The sequence below is a fragment of the Vigna umbellata genome, chromosome 6 (assembly GCF_029865625.1).
Source record: "Vigna umbellata cultivar VRB3 chromosome 6, Vumbellata_1.0, whole genome shotgun sequence".
Classification (NCBI taxonomy): domain Eukaryota; kingdom Viridiplantae; phylum Streptophyta; class Magnoliopsida; order Fabales; family Fabaceae; genus Vigna; species Vigna umbellata.
The window spans coordinates 15557680-15576136 of NC_142170.1; the positions used below are offsets into that span (position 1 = coordinate 15557680).

The 18457-nt window shown below is 27.8% G+C and overlaps 3 protein-coding genes across 6 annotated transcripts; 1 reads left to right on the forward strand and 2 right to left on the reverse strand.

The window, feature by feature from the left end:
• Window positions 1-1616: 1616 nt before the first annotated feature.
• On the reverse strand, window positions 1617-4164 carry LOC148196852 (putative fucosyltransferase 8). Its single transcript, XM_088093248.1, has 2 exons — window positions 3821-4164; window positions 1617-3082 (listed from the first exon to the last, which is right to left on the reverse strand). The coding sequence occupies exons 1-2, from the start codon at window positions 4077-4079 to the stop codon at window positions 1617-1619; spliced, it is 1725 nt and encodes a 574-aa protein (XP_087949374.1). The 5' UTR covers window positions 4080-4164.
• Window positions 4165-5765: 1601 nt separating this feature from the next.
• LOC124843285 (uncharacterized) lies at window positions 5766-7553 on the forward strand. Of its 4 annotated transcripts, XM_088092944.1 has the most exons (3): window positions 5766-6145; window positions 6607-6638; window positions 6717-7009. In XM_088092944.1, exon 1 carries the CDS (start codon window positions 5802-5804, stop codon window positions 6138-6140), a length of 339 nt encoding a protein of 112 aa, XP_087949070.1. In that variant the 5' UTR covers window positions 5766-5801; the 3' UTR covers window positions 6141-6145; window positions 6607-6638; window positions 6717-7009. The 4 variants fall into 4 exon arrangements, with proteins under 4 accessions (XP_087949070.1, XP_047175947.1, XP_087949069.1 ...); XM_047319991.2 differs by lacking the exons at window positions 6607-6638; window positions 6717-7009 and adding an exon at window positions 7414-7553; XM_088092943.1 differs by lacking the exon at window positions 6607-6638.
• NIP6;1 (NOD26-like intrinsic protein 6;1) lies at window positions 7251-10478 on the reverse strand. Its single transcript, XM_047319989.2, has 4 exons — window positions 9988-10478; window positions 9723-9917; window positions 8955-9016; window positions 7251-7664 (listed from the first exon to the last, which is right to left on the reverse strand). The coding sequence occupies exons 1-4, from the start codon at window positions 10438-10440 to the stop codon at window positions 7466-7468; spliced, it is 909 nt and encodes a 302-aa protein (XP_047175945.2). The 5' UTR covers window positions 10441-10478; the 3' UTR covers window positions 7251-7465.
• Window positions 10479-18457: the final 7979 nt, after the last annotated feature.

Genomic DNA, 18457 nt, shown 5'->3' on the forward strand with positions numbered 1-18457 from the left:
TTTGTTTATTAAGTGGAATATTAACGTGCATATTAAATTACACTAACTTACCCTATTTTTCTGTCTTGTTTATGTTGTTGTTCGTTTATTTCTTTTGCAATGATCATATCTTGTGAGTGTGAGCAGAAGAAGAGAAGGTTTCAGTGGAACAAACTCTGGAAGAAGAAGACCCACCAGTATAGTACAGACCGTTCGGTCTTGTACATAGTTTTGTAATAGATTAGGTGGTAGTTGAAAGGTTTAATTTTATAGTTATTTTTGGGATAATTGTAGTGTTAAATACTTAAACCTCTTAAATAATTGATGTATCATATTATTATATGTGATTATTCTATAATATAGTTATGCTATATTTTTTGGATGTTATATAATACATTTATAAAATAATTTTTAACACTCTAAATATACTTTTAAAGATATGAATATAAATATGGTAGATCATAACATTATTTTGAATTATCTAAATATTCACTCAATTCATAATATTTTTTTATTCCAAAACAAGTTATAGATTAGTTCGGTTTCAACTCATTGATGAAACTCAAGACTTTTTCTTAAGTAATAAATTCTTTTGACATTTTCAATAATCACGTTATGATTATTAAAAAATATGTATATTTTTCTTTACTAATAATATATTCATATCATTCAAACATATAAAAAATTATAAAAATAATAAGTGAGCATATAAGTAATTTTTTTTATCTGTTTATTTAATAAAAAATATTTACTTTTAGTTTATTTTTATTATTATATGTATATTTTCAAAGTATAAAAAATATATTTAAAATAATATTTAATAAAATAAAATAAAAATTAAAGAAATAACTTTAAATAAATAATTAAATGTGAGTCGGTATATTGTAACTAAATAAAATAACAACTATGTAAATTAATACATTTACTTTTATATAGCTTGATATCATAACTTGATCGTAATTTTATATAGTTTGATATTATAACTTGATTGTAATTTTATAGATACTTTTATTTTATGGTTTAATTCCATATATAGTATAAATTTTTTTAACACTTTTTAATTCAATAAGAACTTCACTAGAAAATTTAAAAAAAAAAGTTAAGAAAAAAAAATTAATATATATATATATATATATATATATATATATATATATATATATATATATATATATATATATATAAGAGAGAGAAAAGAGGTTAGTGAATTGTATTTTTAAGAGTTATATTTGTAATATAAGAAGGTTACCTACAATTTGACCACGAACAATCTCTTTGCTAATATGTAAAATTTGAAGTGGGTTAACTCTATAAAAAAAATCATTTATTATAAATTTGTTAATAATTTAAGTTTTTTGACGGAATCATTTGTTAATAATACAAATTCGGATTTATAAGCAAATTTATTATAAATGGATATTTTTTTAGTAATTTAAAATTTAAATTTATCAGTAAATTTCATTTTATCAATAAATTTATTTATAACAAAAAAAAACTTATAGTGTAAGAATAATTTAAAATTCCTGAAATGCAAAATATATATTCTTTCGTGGTTAATGAGACAACTTAAAAAATAAATGTAAATAAATTATTAAAACAATAATAAACAAAATTATTTATTTAATTTATTTGTTACTTACTCAAATATTAATCATCTTTATTCCTTTTGCATGATCTTGGCAGTGTTTCATATTAAGAAATACAGAAGTATAATCAATTTTGGTATTGGTCCTACAATCATATATGGGAGGATCAAGGAAACAAGGCTCCATATACTTGACTTGTTCACAAGGTGGATTCGGAACTTTTTTACCATATACATTTTTCAAAATCAGTGGCTTCAAACCTGCAAGACTACTGGCAACGTACCCAAAAGTGGAAAAGGTGCTTGTAACCAATGAATTGCACAAACTCAACAAATATATGTCAGTCCATGCCTTAATGTTGTGCATGCTATTACGTGAATTCTGATGCTCTTCATGACTTGGCTGATATACTTTTATTACTTCTCTACTCAAAGTTGTATTATTTTGATATAGACTCTTTAACCCTTCACCATATTTTGAGTATAAAGATACAACTAGAACAACTTTTGAGGTATTATCTTTCAAAGGAAGAGTCCTTAAGTTATGCATGTTGAATTTTGGCAGCAACTTATTTTGATGGGTGCAAGATATAATTTCATCGATAACGGTTTGTGGTGGTGCTTGACGAGTATTAAATACTCTAATCTGCAAGCCAATCCTTTCATTTTCCTTAGCCAAGTGTTCCTCATATAAATTTCGAATTCGTTCCCATGCAACATTTGATGGTTGAAAAAGGTAGCGTCCAAGATGATGAAAAATAGTGTCTTTGTCAGGAAACATTTTGTCGAAGTCTTCTCTAAATGAGGACACCATATAAAGAGTAGGGACAAAATATTCATTTGACTGTAGAATGAGTACAGGAATCTTTTGTAAATGATGCTGATTTTTATCACAATGAAACCGATTAGTAGGGCCAGCATGGGTGTGTCTTAAATTAATAACAAGAGCTGGTTGCAAAAGCTCTCGTGAATTGTTTTCCTTGTTATCAATAAAGATGATTTTGTGTGTTTCAAATTGTTTCAGATCATTCCAATAAGGAGAATTCTTGGGCAATAACCATGAAGAATTAGGAAATGGCTCGCAAAAGAGATTCAACATATCATCACCAAATCTAACAAGAAGAACACGATCTGTAAGGATTGCATAAAGAAATGCTGAAACCATGGATATCATTCTGTTTCCTAAGCCATCTTCAACTGTCCAGATAAAATATTTGCATTTTGAATCAACACCATTTTTGCTAACTTTTGCACCCTCTTTTATAGTTTCATTGTAGGATGTAGTATAAGGTCCACAACTTTGATGAAGATGTTCATAGTTTCGTAACTTGGATATCAAATATTTAGAAGGTTTGTAAGGAGAAACTTTCTGATACAAATAAGACTGAAATCTACTAATGCACGATGCTTCTTCAAATGAGGAACTTAGAAGTCCATTGAGTAGTTTGTCATTAACAATAGTAGTAGATAGAGATAAATTATTCTTTGTATCTTTAAATGCATTATTCTCTAAATATTTATCTGTGAAAAAAATAAAACAAAATTACATAATTTTCTACAATAATTATATCCAAATAATCCTGGTATTTGAAAATAACTAGAGGTATCAAAACGGATAACCTGGCCCGACCCACCACGGGTTGGTCACTTAGTGAGCCAATCCAATTCGGCTCACTTATTAACGAGCTGAAAAAATTCGAACCCGGTCTGACCCACCACAGGTTGGTGGATTAAACAGGTTAACTCACTAGTTCACTTAATTATAAGTTTTTTTTAAATAAAAATTTTATATATTTTTTAATTCAAATCTAAATTAATTTCACTTTAAAATGATGTTAAACTCCAAAGGCAATTCAAAATAAAAAAAAATATCATACAATCCAAGCCTGATCCAAAAACAAGCACAAAAGACGAACAACTAAGTGTTTAATATTCATCATTTTTGTATCACTTGTTTATTTATAATATTAGAGTCTTGAATAGATAAATCTATAATATTTCTCTCTTTTGATTTATCCATGTCTACAATATAATAAAAAAATGTTAACTAATAATATTGAAACATAAAATAATAAATAATTAAATTAAATCCGGATGAGCCGGTTTTCAAGTGAGCCGGGTTGAAAACTAACATGCATAAAAAGAATTACATTTTTCTTAAACCCAACCTGACTTAAACCCGTGGTGAGTGGATTAGCTCGTGAGTTACAATCCAACAGCACTAAAAATAACCATATAAGTTTAAATCAACTAACTTACCTGCAACCGGCTCACTAATATAGGAATTCTTTTCTTCCCCGTCTCGGATTGTAATAGTATTCCGAGTCTTTTGTATATTAGTAGTTGTATCCTGAATTCTTTCAATCAATACATTATAATCTTTGGGGATATCAAACATTGACTTTTGGTATATGGCAAAAAATACGATTAAAATGGAAAAGGTTACGGAAATTACAACTAACAATGTTCTGAAACTCTTCCAAATCTCCCTATTAGCCATTCTGTAATTTGATGACATGTATATGCAAAGCAAATATCAAATAAAGAAGCATATAAACTGAAAAGCAAGACATGCATAAATATGATGAAATACAAAGAAGTTTACTTACATCCTTTATCAAAAATCTATTTGATGCAAGAGAATGACCAATGCATGAACATAAATGGTACATATTTATCGAGGAGTGAGTAGTTTTTTTTCCTCCAAAACCAACCAACTTAGCTCACTAGGCTGCCTAACATTATTAAATAATTTGGTAATAATACGAAGTAACTTCATTTGTCAACTTTGCTAACTTTTAATTTGTGTTCTAAAGTCAACTTATATCACATTATATGAATATAGACGTTACACATATATACAGTACTACTAAATTAAAATATCATATTAGTAGTAATAACATATAACTAAACGAATTATAATAATTTAAGAAGACTATTATATAATAATAATAATGATTATTTATAAATATTTAATGTAAAATTGATATATAAAATATATAATCATAAACGTCAAAAACTCCAATGATAATTTGTATAAAAGGTTAACATAAAAGATATATACATGCTAGAATCCTATCGGTTAAAATAGTCCTTTTCCACGAATAGATTTCTTTGAAAACTTTAAAGTCAACAAGGGGAAATATTTAATAACATCTTTTGTGAATTATTTTTCTAATAAAAATTTATCAAAATAATATATTTGACTTTTTTACACTTTCTCATTCAATTATTATTTCTTTTCGATTTTTATCTTTCATTTTTTTTCTTTTTACATTTTAGTACCAGGTTTTTAATTTTCGAACAACTTACCATTCAAATTCTTTTGCACACATTTTACGGTGATGTTTTATAATTTGTTTAAGGTTATGTTGATTACACAAATAAGTATGAACTAAATTTAGTTATGAAAAATAAGTATGCAAAATAAATATATATAATTAATATATTAGATTGATATATAATATGTGGATGACATATTAGATTGTTGTACGATGAACTCTCAGTCAATATTAGATCGATATATAGTATATCAGTGGCATATTTAAAATTTTTATTTTAGGTCGTGACTACTTATATTTGTTTTAGGTTATGTTGTCCTGTTTCATTTAAGACGAGATAAAAGTATTTTTTTTTAATTATTAATTTGTATATATAATTTAATTATACTTTTTTAGTTATTTTTAAAAAATTTAAATTACTGTTTTTTAATTTTAAATTGTTTATTGTTATTTTTTTTAACTTACAAATTTTTTTATTTAATTATTGATTTATTCTATGAATTTCAATCTCCATGCCATAAATTTTAATGAATTTAAGCATAAGTTTATCTAATATTTATATTTAAAGAAAAAGATAAAATATAGTTGTTTAATAAAAATAAATAGGCTATAATAAGCACATGTGTCTATATTATGATATTAAAAATAAATTTATTTCTTACCATTATATTAAAATAAATAAAAATATTATTAAGTTTATAAAAGAAAAGTACACTCACAACAATAATTATAAAATAAATAATTTGTACAATTTTATGATAACTATTATTTTATTAAACGTAATGCATTAAATAAAAAAATAATTATAAATCTAAAAACTAAAATTAAAAAATATATTAATAAAGATAAAATTAACATTGAAATAGAAAAAAAAAAGTTAAAAAGCAAAGAAAAAATAATTTTGATCTAATAAAAAATATCACGTTTTTTTATTGAGAGAGTGGGAGGGAGAAAGGGGAATGGAGGAAGGAGAGGGAGTCTCAGACCCGTGGCTGGGAATCGACAAGCTCTATCACCTACTCATGTCTTTCTTCCTCACTTTTCTCTTTTACGCCTTCGCTTCTCTCACACGATACCGCCGTCACGCTATTTCCATCGGATCACTCCTCTCCCTCTTCGCCGGTGCCGCCAAAGAGGCCGCCGATCACCTCGGCTACTTCCGCTCTTCTGGGGCTTCTCTCAGGGACGCCCTTGCCAACATCCTCGGCGTCTGCATCGCTTCATTAGCTCTCTCTCTCTTCCCATTCTCGCTCCGATCCCCTCCGCCTTCTCACACGCGCGCCCTTTCCCTTGTTTGATCTCGGTAACTCTTTTCTCCTTTTTCTTTTTGTTTCAATTTATGTATATTTATCATGGTTAATTGTTTGTCTTTTCAAATCTCATCATTACTTTTCTTCTCTTCGATGTGCAATTCATTTTCAAACATTTATCCTGTGTGTTCGTTTGAGAGGAATTCGTTTGAGAGGAAAACACTGTAGAAGTGTAATTTGCGTAAATGGATTGGACGTTAAAATTGTGTTCTCTTGAGTGAATTTGGAAGAGAGGAGAGATGATGATTTGCGAGATTTGATGAATTTTGATTCTTTGCATGTGTGCTTAGATTTGAGTGAATCGAAGTGCAAAATCCAATTTTGATCTTCAACAAAAGCAAAATTACATGAAAACCTATGCATATATGGACATATAATGGATTCCAAAAACAGAGGGAATCGATTCCAACTCTGTTATTTGTTTCAGAGTAATAATAATAAAATAAATTCCCAGTTCACAGGGTCTTCTCGGCTGTGTTCTTTGAGGTGAGTTTGACACATTCATGATCACTTCTTTAATGGATAACAGATTTATGAGGTCAACTTTGTCCATGTTTGTGAAAGGACATGCTTGAAGTTGAGGTTGAAGAGAAAAGGAAGAATCCAAAACTTGGGCAAACCAGGAAGTCATGCATATGAGAGGAAGAAGACGAACCACTAAGCTTGTAACCGATTCCGGTAGACTAAGTGGAATCGATACCACAATGCTATGCATGAAGAGCATAATCGAATACGTGATCTTGTAATCAATTCATGGTTTTTGGAATCTAATACATGGTATTGCAACCGATTTCACTGTTTTTGGAATTGAATACTGTGGTCTCCCCTTGTCTTTGATTTAAGCATATTATCTCCCAGTGACTAGTGTGCCTTGCATATTGTAATGTGCCCTACTGATATGTTATACGTGATTGGACAAAGTAACCAACTAAAATTTCACATATTTACTTCTATATGTTCTTCCCCCACTTGCTTTTGTGCCATATAATTAAAGATTTTTAAGATTTTATCTACTTAACACGTTCATTTTTAAGGAATTAATCAGTCAAATTTTACATTCCTTTTCAAGATATAAAATAAATAAAAATAGAAACCGAATTTTTATGCACTACACACCATTTATTAATACCATAATACATTAAATACATCGTACACTTCAATTCACATTTTATACACTAACCAAATTTTCTCCTTTTGTGGTTGCTTTCTACAATAGTTATGTATTATCATTTGAAAGTACAAATATCCTACCATGTTGCAGTCTCCAAATTGGATCTTTAAAAGATAGAATGACTTCTGACAATAGAGACAAGTCACCTTCTGAAGCTTATTGAAGCTTTTGCTTTGGCATCATCGTCTTCTTCAGGCAGCTTCACTGCAGTGTAAGTACCTGCACCGGCTAGAGCTCCAAGTACGGGAGCTATCAGATAAACCCATATAGCTTTGTAGTTGTTTGCTGCAATAGCAGGACCTAATGTTCTTACTGGGTTCATTGAGCCGCCTGATACTGGCCTGGTTAAGCATTTAAACAAATTTCACTTTTTAGGGACAATTTTATGCAATTTTACTTTGTGATTTGTTGAAAAAAATGTTTTTTGAGACACTGAAGAATTCTTTACAATCAAGTTATTGGGAATTTTGGATCAGAAAAGTGCTTGATAATAATATGTAATGAGTTGAAAGCTTTTTTATTTTGTACGGAATAATAATAATAGGATCATATGTTTTTTTTTCTTCAGAAAATAATTATAGAAAATGACTTTCGTTTCTAAAATTTAAAGTAAAAAAAAATGACATATTCAACCTAAGATTTAAGTGGTTGAAATTACCGTAATATATTGATAAATATACATTTTGAATCAGTTTTCCTTTTAACTTTTTTCAAAGTAATTGAAATCAAAATAAGTTTAGAAATAAGTGAACTAGTTTGTATTGTAATTCATCAATTTAAATTTTTTTAAGAGAAATTAAAAAAACATAGTTTTAGAAAATTACTGGTATATTTGGAACTCATTAAGGATAGAACCGTTGTATTTCAAAAGTAAATATGTAACTAGTGGTTTTTAAGCATCATTTTTGAAACATAAGATATAAATCAAAACAAAAAAAATATATTATATTTTAAGTTTTATTTCAGTAAAACAATTCCTCGTATGACTTACAAAAATTTAATTAATTAAAATCTTAAATTCAATTCTACTATTAGATAAAGAAATTGATCAAAACTTGAATGAGATTTGTACCCTATTCAGAGAGAAATATGATCTTACATTGAAACGGTTCTAAAAAGACCAAAACCCTTTCTTTTGTAAGAGAAAATGAAAAAAAAAAAATTCTCTTATCTTTTCTCTCCCATCTTTCTTTTGATATTTATTATAGAAAAGGAATTATTTGTTTTCATTAGCTTGCTTATGCAATGTTTAAAAGCACCTTACTATTTCTCAAGACTGATGTATACTAAAACTTACCTCTAAATTAACATCTGAAATTATAAGTGTAAACCATTTTAGTCTGTTCTTTCAAACTTATTATATAATTTTTAATTCGGTAAGAAGTCATTCCATTAAATTTTACCAATTGCTTAAAGTTCTCATTTTTATTTAGTTTCTAACATTATTAAAAAATTCAATTTAATGTCTTTCGTTAGTAAAATTGAGAAAATAGTATTATGAATGACAATTTTATGTACCAATTTTGTAAAAATATATAAACAATCAATTTGATATATTTGTTTCGTTTAGTAACTTTTGTTATCATTTTTAGGTATCTGAGTAGTTAGCAAAAACATAAAAGATAACATACCCTGCTATAAGTATGTTGAGCATGACAGTGGCTCCTACCGCGATTCCCGCGAGTTCTCCAACCTGCAATTATATCACCGACTTAAATGCAGGCACATGGATGAAATCCATATATATATATTCTTATATTTATATGTACAAATACGAATACATGTATCTTTTTGTGCATCATACTTTATTTGCTAAAACAGGTGTCAGCTCTGTTTTTCTGCAGAAACGGTTAATTAGTAGTAAAATTGATTTATTCCCTGTAATTGTACGTTTCTAGATCTGTGCTTGATTTTAAATAAGGGTGATGTTTGTGTTTTTATGTTCATAGTAGGAAAAATATCACTCTGTGGTGCAAACCAGCAAGATTCCAAATACTTAAAACGCGGACAAAGCATAATAATCTCACTGCAAAACTTATTATATACAACTTCTTCATATACGAACAACTTTCATGTGCCGCACAATAGCTAACATCTCTCCTTCCACTCTCCCAACAATAATATTTTCTGGATCTGTCGCACATCCCTCACACTTCCCTTCAATTTTCATGCAAGATTTGAAATTATCTATGGAATCGATTTTTATAAGAGAGATTCTTTTTACATACATGAAATTTAACGTATGACTAAATTTGGATTAATATATATAACCTTTTATAGATTAAAATTCAATTCAGTTTCCTCTCAAACAAAACAGATCCTCTGTTATCAATAAGACATTATGAGACAAAATAAATAATGTGTGAGGGGACATAAAGAGAGGAGAAAAATAGACTCACAGCTCTAGTGTCGGTGGCAACTGCAGTGACAACAAACATGAGATTGAAAGCAATAATGAATTCCAAAGCAAAAGATTGGCCATATCCTCCGGAAGGAACCGTGACTCCACCACTCATGAAAGGATGATAAACCCCTTTTAGAGCAAATGCAGCACAAATAGATGCCAAAACTTGTGCACCAATATACATAGGCACCTGTAAAGATTAGATATATCAATGAAAAAGAAGTTGTTTTTCAGCACAAAATAATTAAGTAAATACGCACATGCTTCCATGGAAAATGCTTCAATGCAGCAAAGGAAAGAGTGACAGCCGGGTTGAGATGAGCACCGGAGATATGGCCAGTGGCAAGGATGACGATCATAACGGCGAGACCAGTGGTGGCAGCACAGCCTATGAGGGTCTCGGAGCCGTTTGTCTTCTGGTTGACAATGGCGGCAGCAGTGGCGGCAAACATGAGAATGAAGGTTCCGATGAACTCAGCACCAACCTTTCTTGCCAAAGGGACAGGAGGAGGCGGTGGCAAAGAGCATGAGACGGGTGGTAAGGCTCCATCCTCTATGCTCCAATCCGCCACGGTGAAGCATCTACAACTCTTGAGAAGAGAGTTCTTGTTACCATTATTAGACCTATTGGTGGCATTGAAACCTCCAAAGAGAGGTGCACCTGGAGTGCCTGGTGTGGCAGGTGTTGAAGGGATTTCTTCGTTATTGTCCATAAGAGAATAGAATTATTTGTTTGTGGTGAGAAGAGACGAGAAGAGAAGCATGTATATATAGGAATTGCAGCATGAGAAAGGAAAAAGCAGTGAGTGAACAAGTGCAGTGTGGTAGGGTAGGCAAGAGATGAATCAATTAAGAAATGGATGGTGGGACATTGCGGGCGGGGAGAGTTGAAAACTCCAGACTTTTCATCTCCCCATCTCAATCATTCTTTCTAATTCTTAGTATTTTCGGACAACCTCTGTCAGATAATCTTCCCACCATCTCTCCTGCTTTCACTCTGCATGTTAAATATATTTTCACCTAAACTACAAAGATTAAGTAGAGCATATGATTTAAACATCCCAGCACAATTAATCTTAAACTATTTAACTAAGAAATATGAGTCACGACCACAAGTGTGTGAACATGTCTTTGTAAAAATCAACATCTATCTCACTCAAACTAAGAAATAAAGTCATCCATATTTAAGTAAGAAAGGATTTCGTATTTTTTCCAGTAAAAAATTATTTCGGTTTATTTATTAAATTATTTATTGTTACAATATTGGCACAAAATGTAAGAGATACATTTTAAGTGAAATTTTTTTAATGATGCGAAAAAAAAACCAAAAATATATAAACATACATGAAATATTAAAATTAAAAAAATTTGCGGGCAGCAAATGGATCCTCTTCCAGAAAACTCCTTTCAACTGTACTATCTTACAAAATACTTTCTTTAGCTTTACAAAAAAAAATAATAGTCTAAGAACAGTTTTTTTTAAGTATAAAAGGATAGATAATGAAAAAAAAAACTAATTAGATGTAAGTAAATAATAAAAGGTTAAATTATGTTTTTTATTTCTATTTGTTAAAAAATCTCAATTATGTTGTTTTCTTTTTGTGTGTCTCAGATTAGTTTTTATTTTGGAAATTTTAATACAATCTGATTTTTTTTCATTAGTAATGTACTAAGATGTTACAGTTTATGATTTTTTTTTAATTTTTATTTGATTTAAAATATAAATAATTATTTTTGTCACATATCAATGATCATGTGACGTGATGTGGCATTTACCACGTATAATTGTATATAAGCGAATATAGATTTATACATATAAAACCTGAGTTTTAGGATGCAATGTACCTAATAAATTTTTAGACAATATTAAGATAAATTCAATTTCATAAAACTAATTTATAAAATAAGTTTGATACGTTTCGGACGGAAGACTAGATATTAACAAGTGATCTGATAACAAGTATCACGATAAGTTCAATAAACAAAAAATATTCCGATAGTAAATAATAAGTTTAAGAGACAACAAATCTCACTAGAATAGGTTGTAATACATGTTTGTGATATCATGTTAAAAAAGTGAACTTTAAATTTAATTTAATTCTATAAAACTGACTTATAAGATGATAATTTTAGTTCTGTAGGATAAGATGTGAAATCACAAACACAATGTTATATTTTAACAACTTTTTTTGACAACATTTTTACAATCGCTTATGTGATAGATTGTGATTAGTCTCTTTCAAATATATAGACTAATAAAATAATGACACGTAATCCATTGTCAAAAAATTGTTAAAAAAAAGTTGTTAAACTATGGTCCATGTTATATTATACATCAATATTTAAATGTTATTTACCTACGTCCAATGATATTTCATAAATGTGATGAAACATTCGAGTTTTAATTTGAATTTGTTTTGGCTAGTTATTGTCCTCCTTAAGATAAAAGCAAAGACAAATACACATAGTTATTGGTGGAGAGCAAAAGGAAGAGAAGGTTCTGGTTCCGGTTCTGGCAGCAATTATGGAATGCTATCTGCAAAACTGATGAATACGACCCATCAACCACGAGCTTTGTGGGTAGCATGCATCTAAGATTTCATGGCGATCATTGTTGTGTTACTGCTCAAGAATCAGCATAATGATTAATGAGATTTATGTCTCAATTCTGAAACTGTTTGCTGTCATTTTGAAACATCAAATCATATAGAGAGAAGACCCTAAAAGTGTCCTTCTCCAAGTAACTATGAGTATGGGGCACCTAACATTTGTGGTTTTCTTCCTCTTTCGTGTCTTTTTCGATTCTGGGAATTCATCCATAATTATCAGCAAGTGCCCCTCGTACAAACATTAATTTACCAATCTGTTTTTAGTTCTCAAATTCATTACTGCAGCTTATTTGACTAACATTGAAAACAAAATTACTTGTGATAGAGTAGAATAGCGTATATAAGAAGAAAAAACAAATGTACTATCACTCTGAATCAAACCATACAAAGAATTGACATCACTCTCTATCTAAAATCTCAAGATAATAAATTAATAAGTTTTTTATCTACTTTTTTATTTTTATTTAACATGAGACTTGGATTAACATTTATATTCCGAACAATATTTAAGATGGAATTAATTTAGAAAAGAAGAGGAGTTGAAATTGAAAAGGAGTGCATGCATTGAAATGTTGAAAAGTGGGACTCCAACGAAAGATGAAATTAAGAATGGTCAAAATGAGTTGGCATTTTGTATCATTTTGTCCTCCACTAGATCCACTCCACATCACTTGGTCAACTTACTTCAAATATAGAATTCTGCCTGCACACGCTATGTACCATGTTCTTTCAATGTGCACCGTTCCTTTTTCTCTTTTCTTTTCTCATTGCTTTCAATAATGTACTCCCTCTAATCTTAGCTATTTGTGTTATAAACCAAAAAGCTGATTTGACTCAGAACCAGATACCTTAGACGTAGGATTCTGCAACATATACAATATTGCATGCTCGTCATTTATAAACCACAATTCCTTAAAAGGAGTCTTGAATCAGCATGTTTGCGGTGCTAATAAAGTTAAGTCAGAAAGAAAAGTTTTCGCATTTCATTCCACCATATAACACTTAATTATTATCTCAGTTATTTGGTGTTGAAGGAAATTTCAGTGTCATTCCCTACTAATTAATCATGAGTTTTACAGCACTGGTTCTGGTTGCTCCACGTTTCGCCCTCACATTTGATTGCTTGGAAGCAGGGTGTGAGGATGACTGAAAGTTTGGCCCCACGCCATTGTCAAACCTTATGAATCAGTTAACACTCAATATCTAGCATTGTTGGTTTAACCTCAAACTCAAAGATATATAATAAGACTTTGTTCACTTGAATGGATTTGGAGAAAAGTGATTGAATGGATTTGAGAAGATTTGAAGGTAAACCTTTTTCGTTGTTTATTTGAGTGGATTTGGAAGTAAGTGAGACTAGATTTTAAAGTAAATTTTGTGAGAATTAATGTACGATTTGATTAATGTGACAGATTAAAAAATTTGCTTTCAAATCCACTCTCACTTACCTCCAAATCTATTTAAATAAACAACAACAAAAAATTTACTTTCAAATTCTCTCAAATCCATTCAATCACTCTCCCCTAGATTCATTCAAGTTAACAAAGCGAAAGGGGTTGGTATTAATATTTAGCCAAAGTAAGGGACACCTCCTATGCAATATCAAACCTGTCCCTTGAGTTTAAATTTTAGTATCTCATATCTTCAACACACCCTGGAACGTCTATGTGATATAACAAATATAATAAATAATAAATTTTATTGAAATAAAATTTAAATGAATCTAATATCATTTTGAAAATGAGTTTTTAAATTTAATTTATTCTATAAAATTAATTTAGGTGATTAAACGATGTTGGTCTTTTATTTTTAGTCAATAGGAATGTCCGACATATTCAGTCTTAAATATTTAGCCAATAGTGCTTGTAATTTATTGTAGAAAAAAAGCAAAAACCATCATAGAACAATATGATTTAAGGATAATTGTACACTTTAAATTGTTAAATAAACTTCAATATAATTCGAGTCATAATTCTTAATTATTGTCATAATTTATTTTGATTGATTTTGTCATCATAATTTGATTCTCATATTATTACTGATTTTATATTCTTAAAACATCAGAGTTGCAGTATTAATATCTATTTTTACAATTATTTAAGATCTATAATATTTATCAATGAAATACATTTAATTACAAAAAGTTCAATTATATAAAATGTGTGTCTCTGTTTTACATAAATAAGTGATCGGATTTTCTATTTTCAGGTTATTATGTTTTTTAGTAGGAGATTCGTAGTTCATAATAGTATCTATCAATAAAAATAAGTATTGGTAAAGAAAGTAGTTCATGTTGGGTATCCAAGTCTCACATCGGATAGAAATGAGAAAGTAGAGCAATATATAAAGATGAACCCATTAACCCATTGACTTAAGGTTTTGAGTAAAGAGTGGTGTCGATCCCTTATACAATTGACTTAGATGTGATTGTGTTTGTGTAATTCACATGGAACTCCTCCTCGAAAGTTCATTCAAGAGAATGAATTTATTTTTTCTCTGTTTAAGCATTCTTTGTCAAAGCCTTCCTGAAATTTGCCATTAGAAGATAATGAGTGGTGAAGGGTGTTCGTAATCTTGCAATTAATTTGTATTGTCACTGGAATTCAAAGTGAAGCTTTTTCTCTTATTAAAGAAGAAGATGAGCTTGAGAAAATTAGTCTAATGGAAAAAGGAAACGAAAGAGAAGGGCTAGCAAATTAACATGATGCAGGTGGAGAGCATATGATTAAGTGCAGTTCTTATTATATTTTTGTTCTTACTTTATAATTTTAAGAAAGAAAAGACAAAATATGAGTGAGCTAATGGGTTGTTGAATACATAAGCCTTCCCTGGCTGTGTACTAATACATAATTTCTCCACTAATCAGAAAAGCCACAAGATAATGTAAATATAACATATTCCAACTTCATCATAGCCAACACTTTATCTAACTTACTATATGTTTTATACTTCCAATTCAAATGATTCCTTCCAACATTTTATACCATTTCATTATTTCTTTTATCTTAGACTTTCAGGATACATTGTCAACTTCATTAATGTTAAAATATTTAATTAAGGACTTTAAGCATTATCTTTTCAACATGCATGTCAATATATTTTATTGATATGTACTACATGGCAAAAATATGTTCTAGTGAATATTCGCATATAAAATCTGTTACCATTGATTAATATTTATAGATAATTGATAGCAAATATTTTAATATATGTTTATACTGGTTAAGTGTAAGTATATTATATTATTGTATATGCAAGTATATGTAAAAAAAAATAAAAATAAAAATTTAATTTATATCTTATTAAGTTAAATTTAATTAAAATTAATTTATACTTGATCAAGTTAAATTTAATTAAATTTATATTATATTTTATTATATTCTTTTATAATTTAAACCCTAAACCATATTTTATATGTTTCTTCATAATTTTATTTAAAAAATTTAATATTTGAATTTTATTTAAATATTCTCAAATATATACCTATACTCACACGTTTTAAAAGTATTTACGATACTTTTTAAATAATATTTATAAGGATAATGTTTACTCATTTGACCTGTATCATGTTATCATCTCATTTATTACAATAAAACAAAGGTAAATTGTATGACACGTGTCTTGACTGTTGAATGAATTATCATTTGGATAGTGCTGCCTACTTTTATAAATATTTTTTTCTTTGCCTTCATTTTTAACAGCTAGGGTGAAATTCAAAATTACCATATATATAATGATCTGAATGAAAAATAAACCATTTTTTTTCAATTTTACATTTGGGAAAATGTTGATGATGTATAGCAATTTTGTAAAACTTTGTAGCAATTAATTAAAATTATAGCAGTTTTGTAAAACTTTGTATTTATATATTTATATTTGATGTGTGTTTATATTATATGTTTTGTCTCACTCCTTTATTGAGTTTATATTCTAGAGTATATATTTTTAACCAATTATATAGATTAATGCTTTAATTTGTATTTAGTGTTTTCATAATATTATTTTCTAAATGTGATAAATATTTAGTAAAATAAGTGAACTCTTAATCCGTGATAGATCAATCAGAATTACAAAATTTATAAATCATAAAAAAAGTGAAGTAAATTAAATTGACTTATTTCTACCTTATACAAAAATAGTTCACTTTGATAATCTTACCTTTCTAATTTTAATTGAATGATAATAAATATTATAAGATAAAAAAATATGTTTTATAATTTGAAGAGGCTACAAAGTTCTTGAGATTGTAAATGATTAGAATTTTGTTAAAGAAAATGAATTTTGAAAAATAGAAAAATAAATGGAATTTACAACTCTTTTTTATTATGAATAAATGAACTTCAAAAGAGAGTTGCTCCCTCCACCACCACCAACCGCTTCCTGCACCTCCCCATACCTTATTTGTCCTTCTATAAAATTCACCTTCAACGGATATTGACATCCGTAACATACATTTACATATTTCATATTTTAGTTTATTATTTTTATTTAAAAAAAAAAACTTCAACGGATGTGGTCACATCCGTTTAATAGATTTTTAAAAAGTTTTTTATTAATTATTTAAATAATAATATATAAATTAAAATAATTATTATTTTATTAAATAAAATAAAATTAATTTATAAATAATTAAATAATCATTTTTAAAAATTTAAATAATATTTATATATTAATTTAAAATATAAAAAATTAAAAAACTAAAAATTAAAAAACAAAAAAAGAAAACAGATGTCGCCACATCCGTTAACGGATGTGACACATCCGTTTTAATATATTTATAACAAATTTTTTAATTATTATTTAAATAATAATACATAAATTAAAAGTAATAATAATTATTTTATTAAATAAAATAAAATTAATTTATAAATAATTAAGTAATAATTTTAAAATAATTAAATTATATTTATATATTAATTTAAAACAAAAAAAATAAAAAAACTAAACTAGAAAACAAAAAAAGCAACGGATGTCGCCACATCTAACGGATGTGGCACATCCGTTTTAATATATTTATAATAAATTTTTAATTATTATTTAAATAATAATACATAAATTAAAATTAATAATAATTATTTTATTAAATAAAATAAAATTAATTTATAAATAATTAAGTAATAATTTTAAAATAATTAAATAATATTTATATATTAATTTAAAACAAAAAAAATAAAAAAATTAAAAACTAAAAAACAAAAAAAGTCAACGGATGTCGCCACATCCGTTAACGGATGTAGCATGTTCGTGGAAGAATTTTTTCTTCAACGGATGTTGACATCCGTTGAAGAAAAGGGGTGACGTGTAGAATATTTTAAAATATAAAGGATAGTTTTGGCATTTTAAAAAAATGTGGTGGTGCAGGAAGTAAAGTGGGGTGGTGTAGGGAGTAAAACCCACTTCAAAATCTCACTTTCGATTTAGAAAAAACAAATGGGCCCGCTGAGCCCAGCCCATTGCATGTTAGTAGGTTAAATGGTTTATCCCAATCCATACTTAAAAGGTATATATTTATTTGAAAAAAAAATTGAATTATAATGTTATATTGTTAATATAACTAATCTCACCTTTATAAGGAGTCAATCCTAAAAACTCAATTATTAGTAAATAATATTTCATTTCATTATGAATTAAAAAAATTACTTTTTCAGATTGATTTGATCTTAACTCATGGTATACAAGTTAACTGTAGTTTGTGTTCATTTTAACAAATAGCAGTTAAGATCTACAATTGATTAAACAAATATTGTTAAAAGAATAAATCTTATAAAAAAATTGTTGAGAGATTAAAACTGATCAACAGCTTACGAGAGATTTTATCAAAATTTGTACTTACTTTTTGAAATGAAATAAACATTTGGAAAAAAATTGAAATTGATTTTTGTTTTAAAATGAGAAAATAAATTACAAACAGAACCTAGTTTCTAAATTATTATCAAGTACACAATAAATAAAGTTCTTGACAAAATAAAACCTATTTGATTATAATTAAAAATATAAAATTAACTCTTCATATATTAATTAGAAATGAGCAAGTGGTAGGTTTAAAAATTTAATTTTGTATTTAACAAAAAAATTTAAAATAAAGAAGGACAATTCGGACTTTTCGGCCCAAATAGTTAGG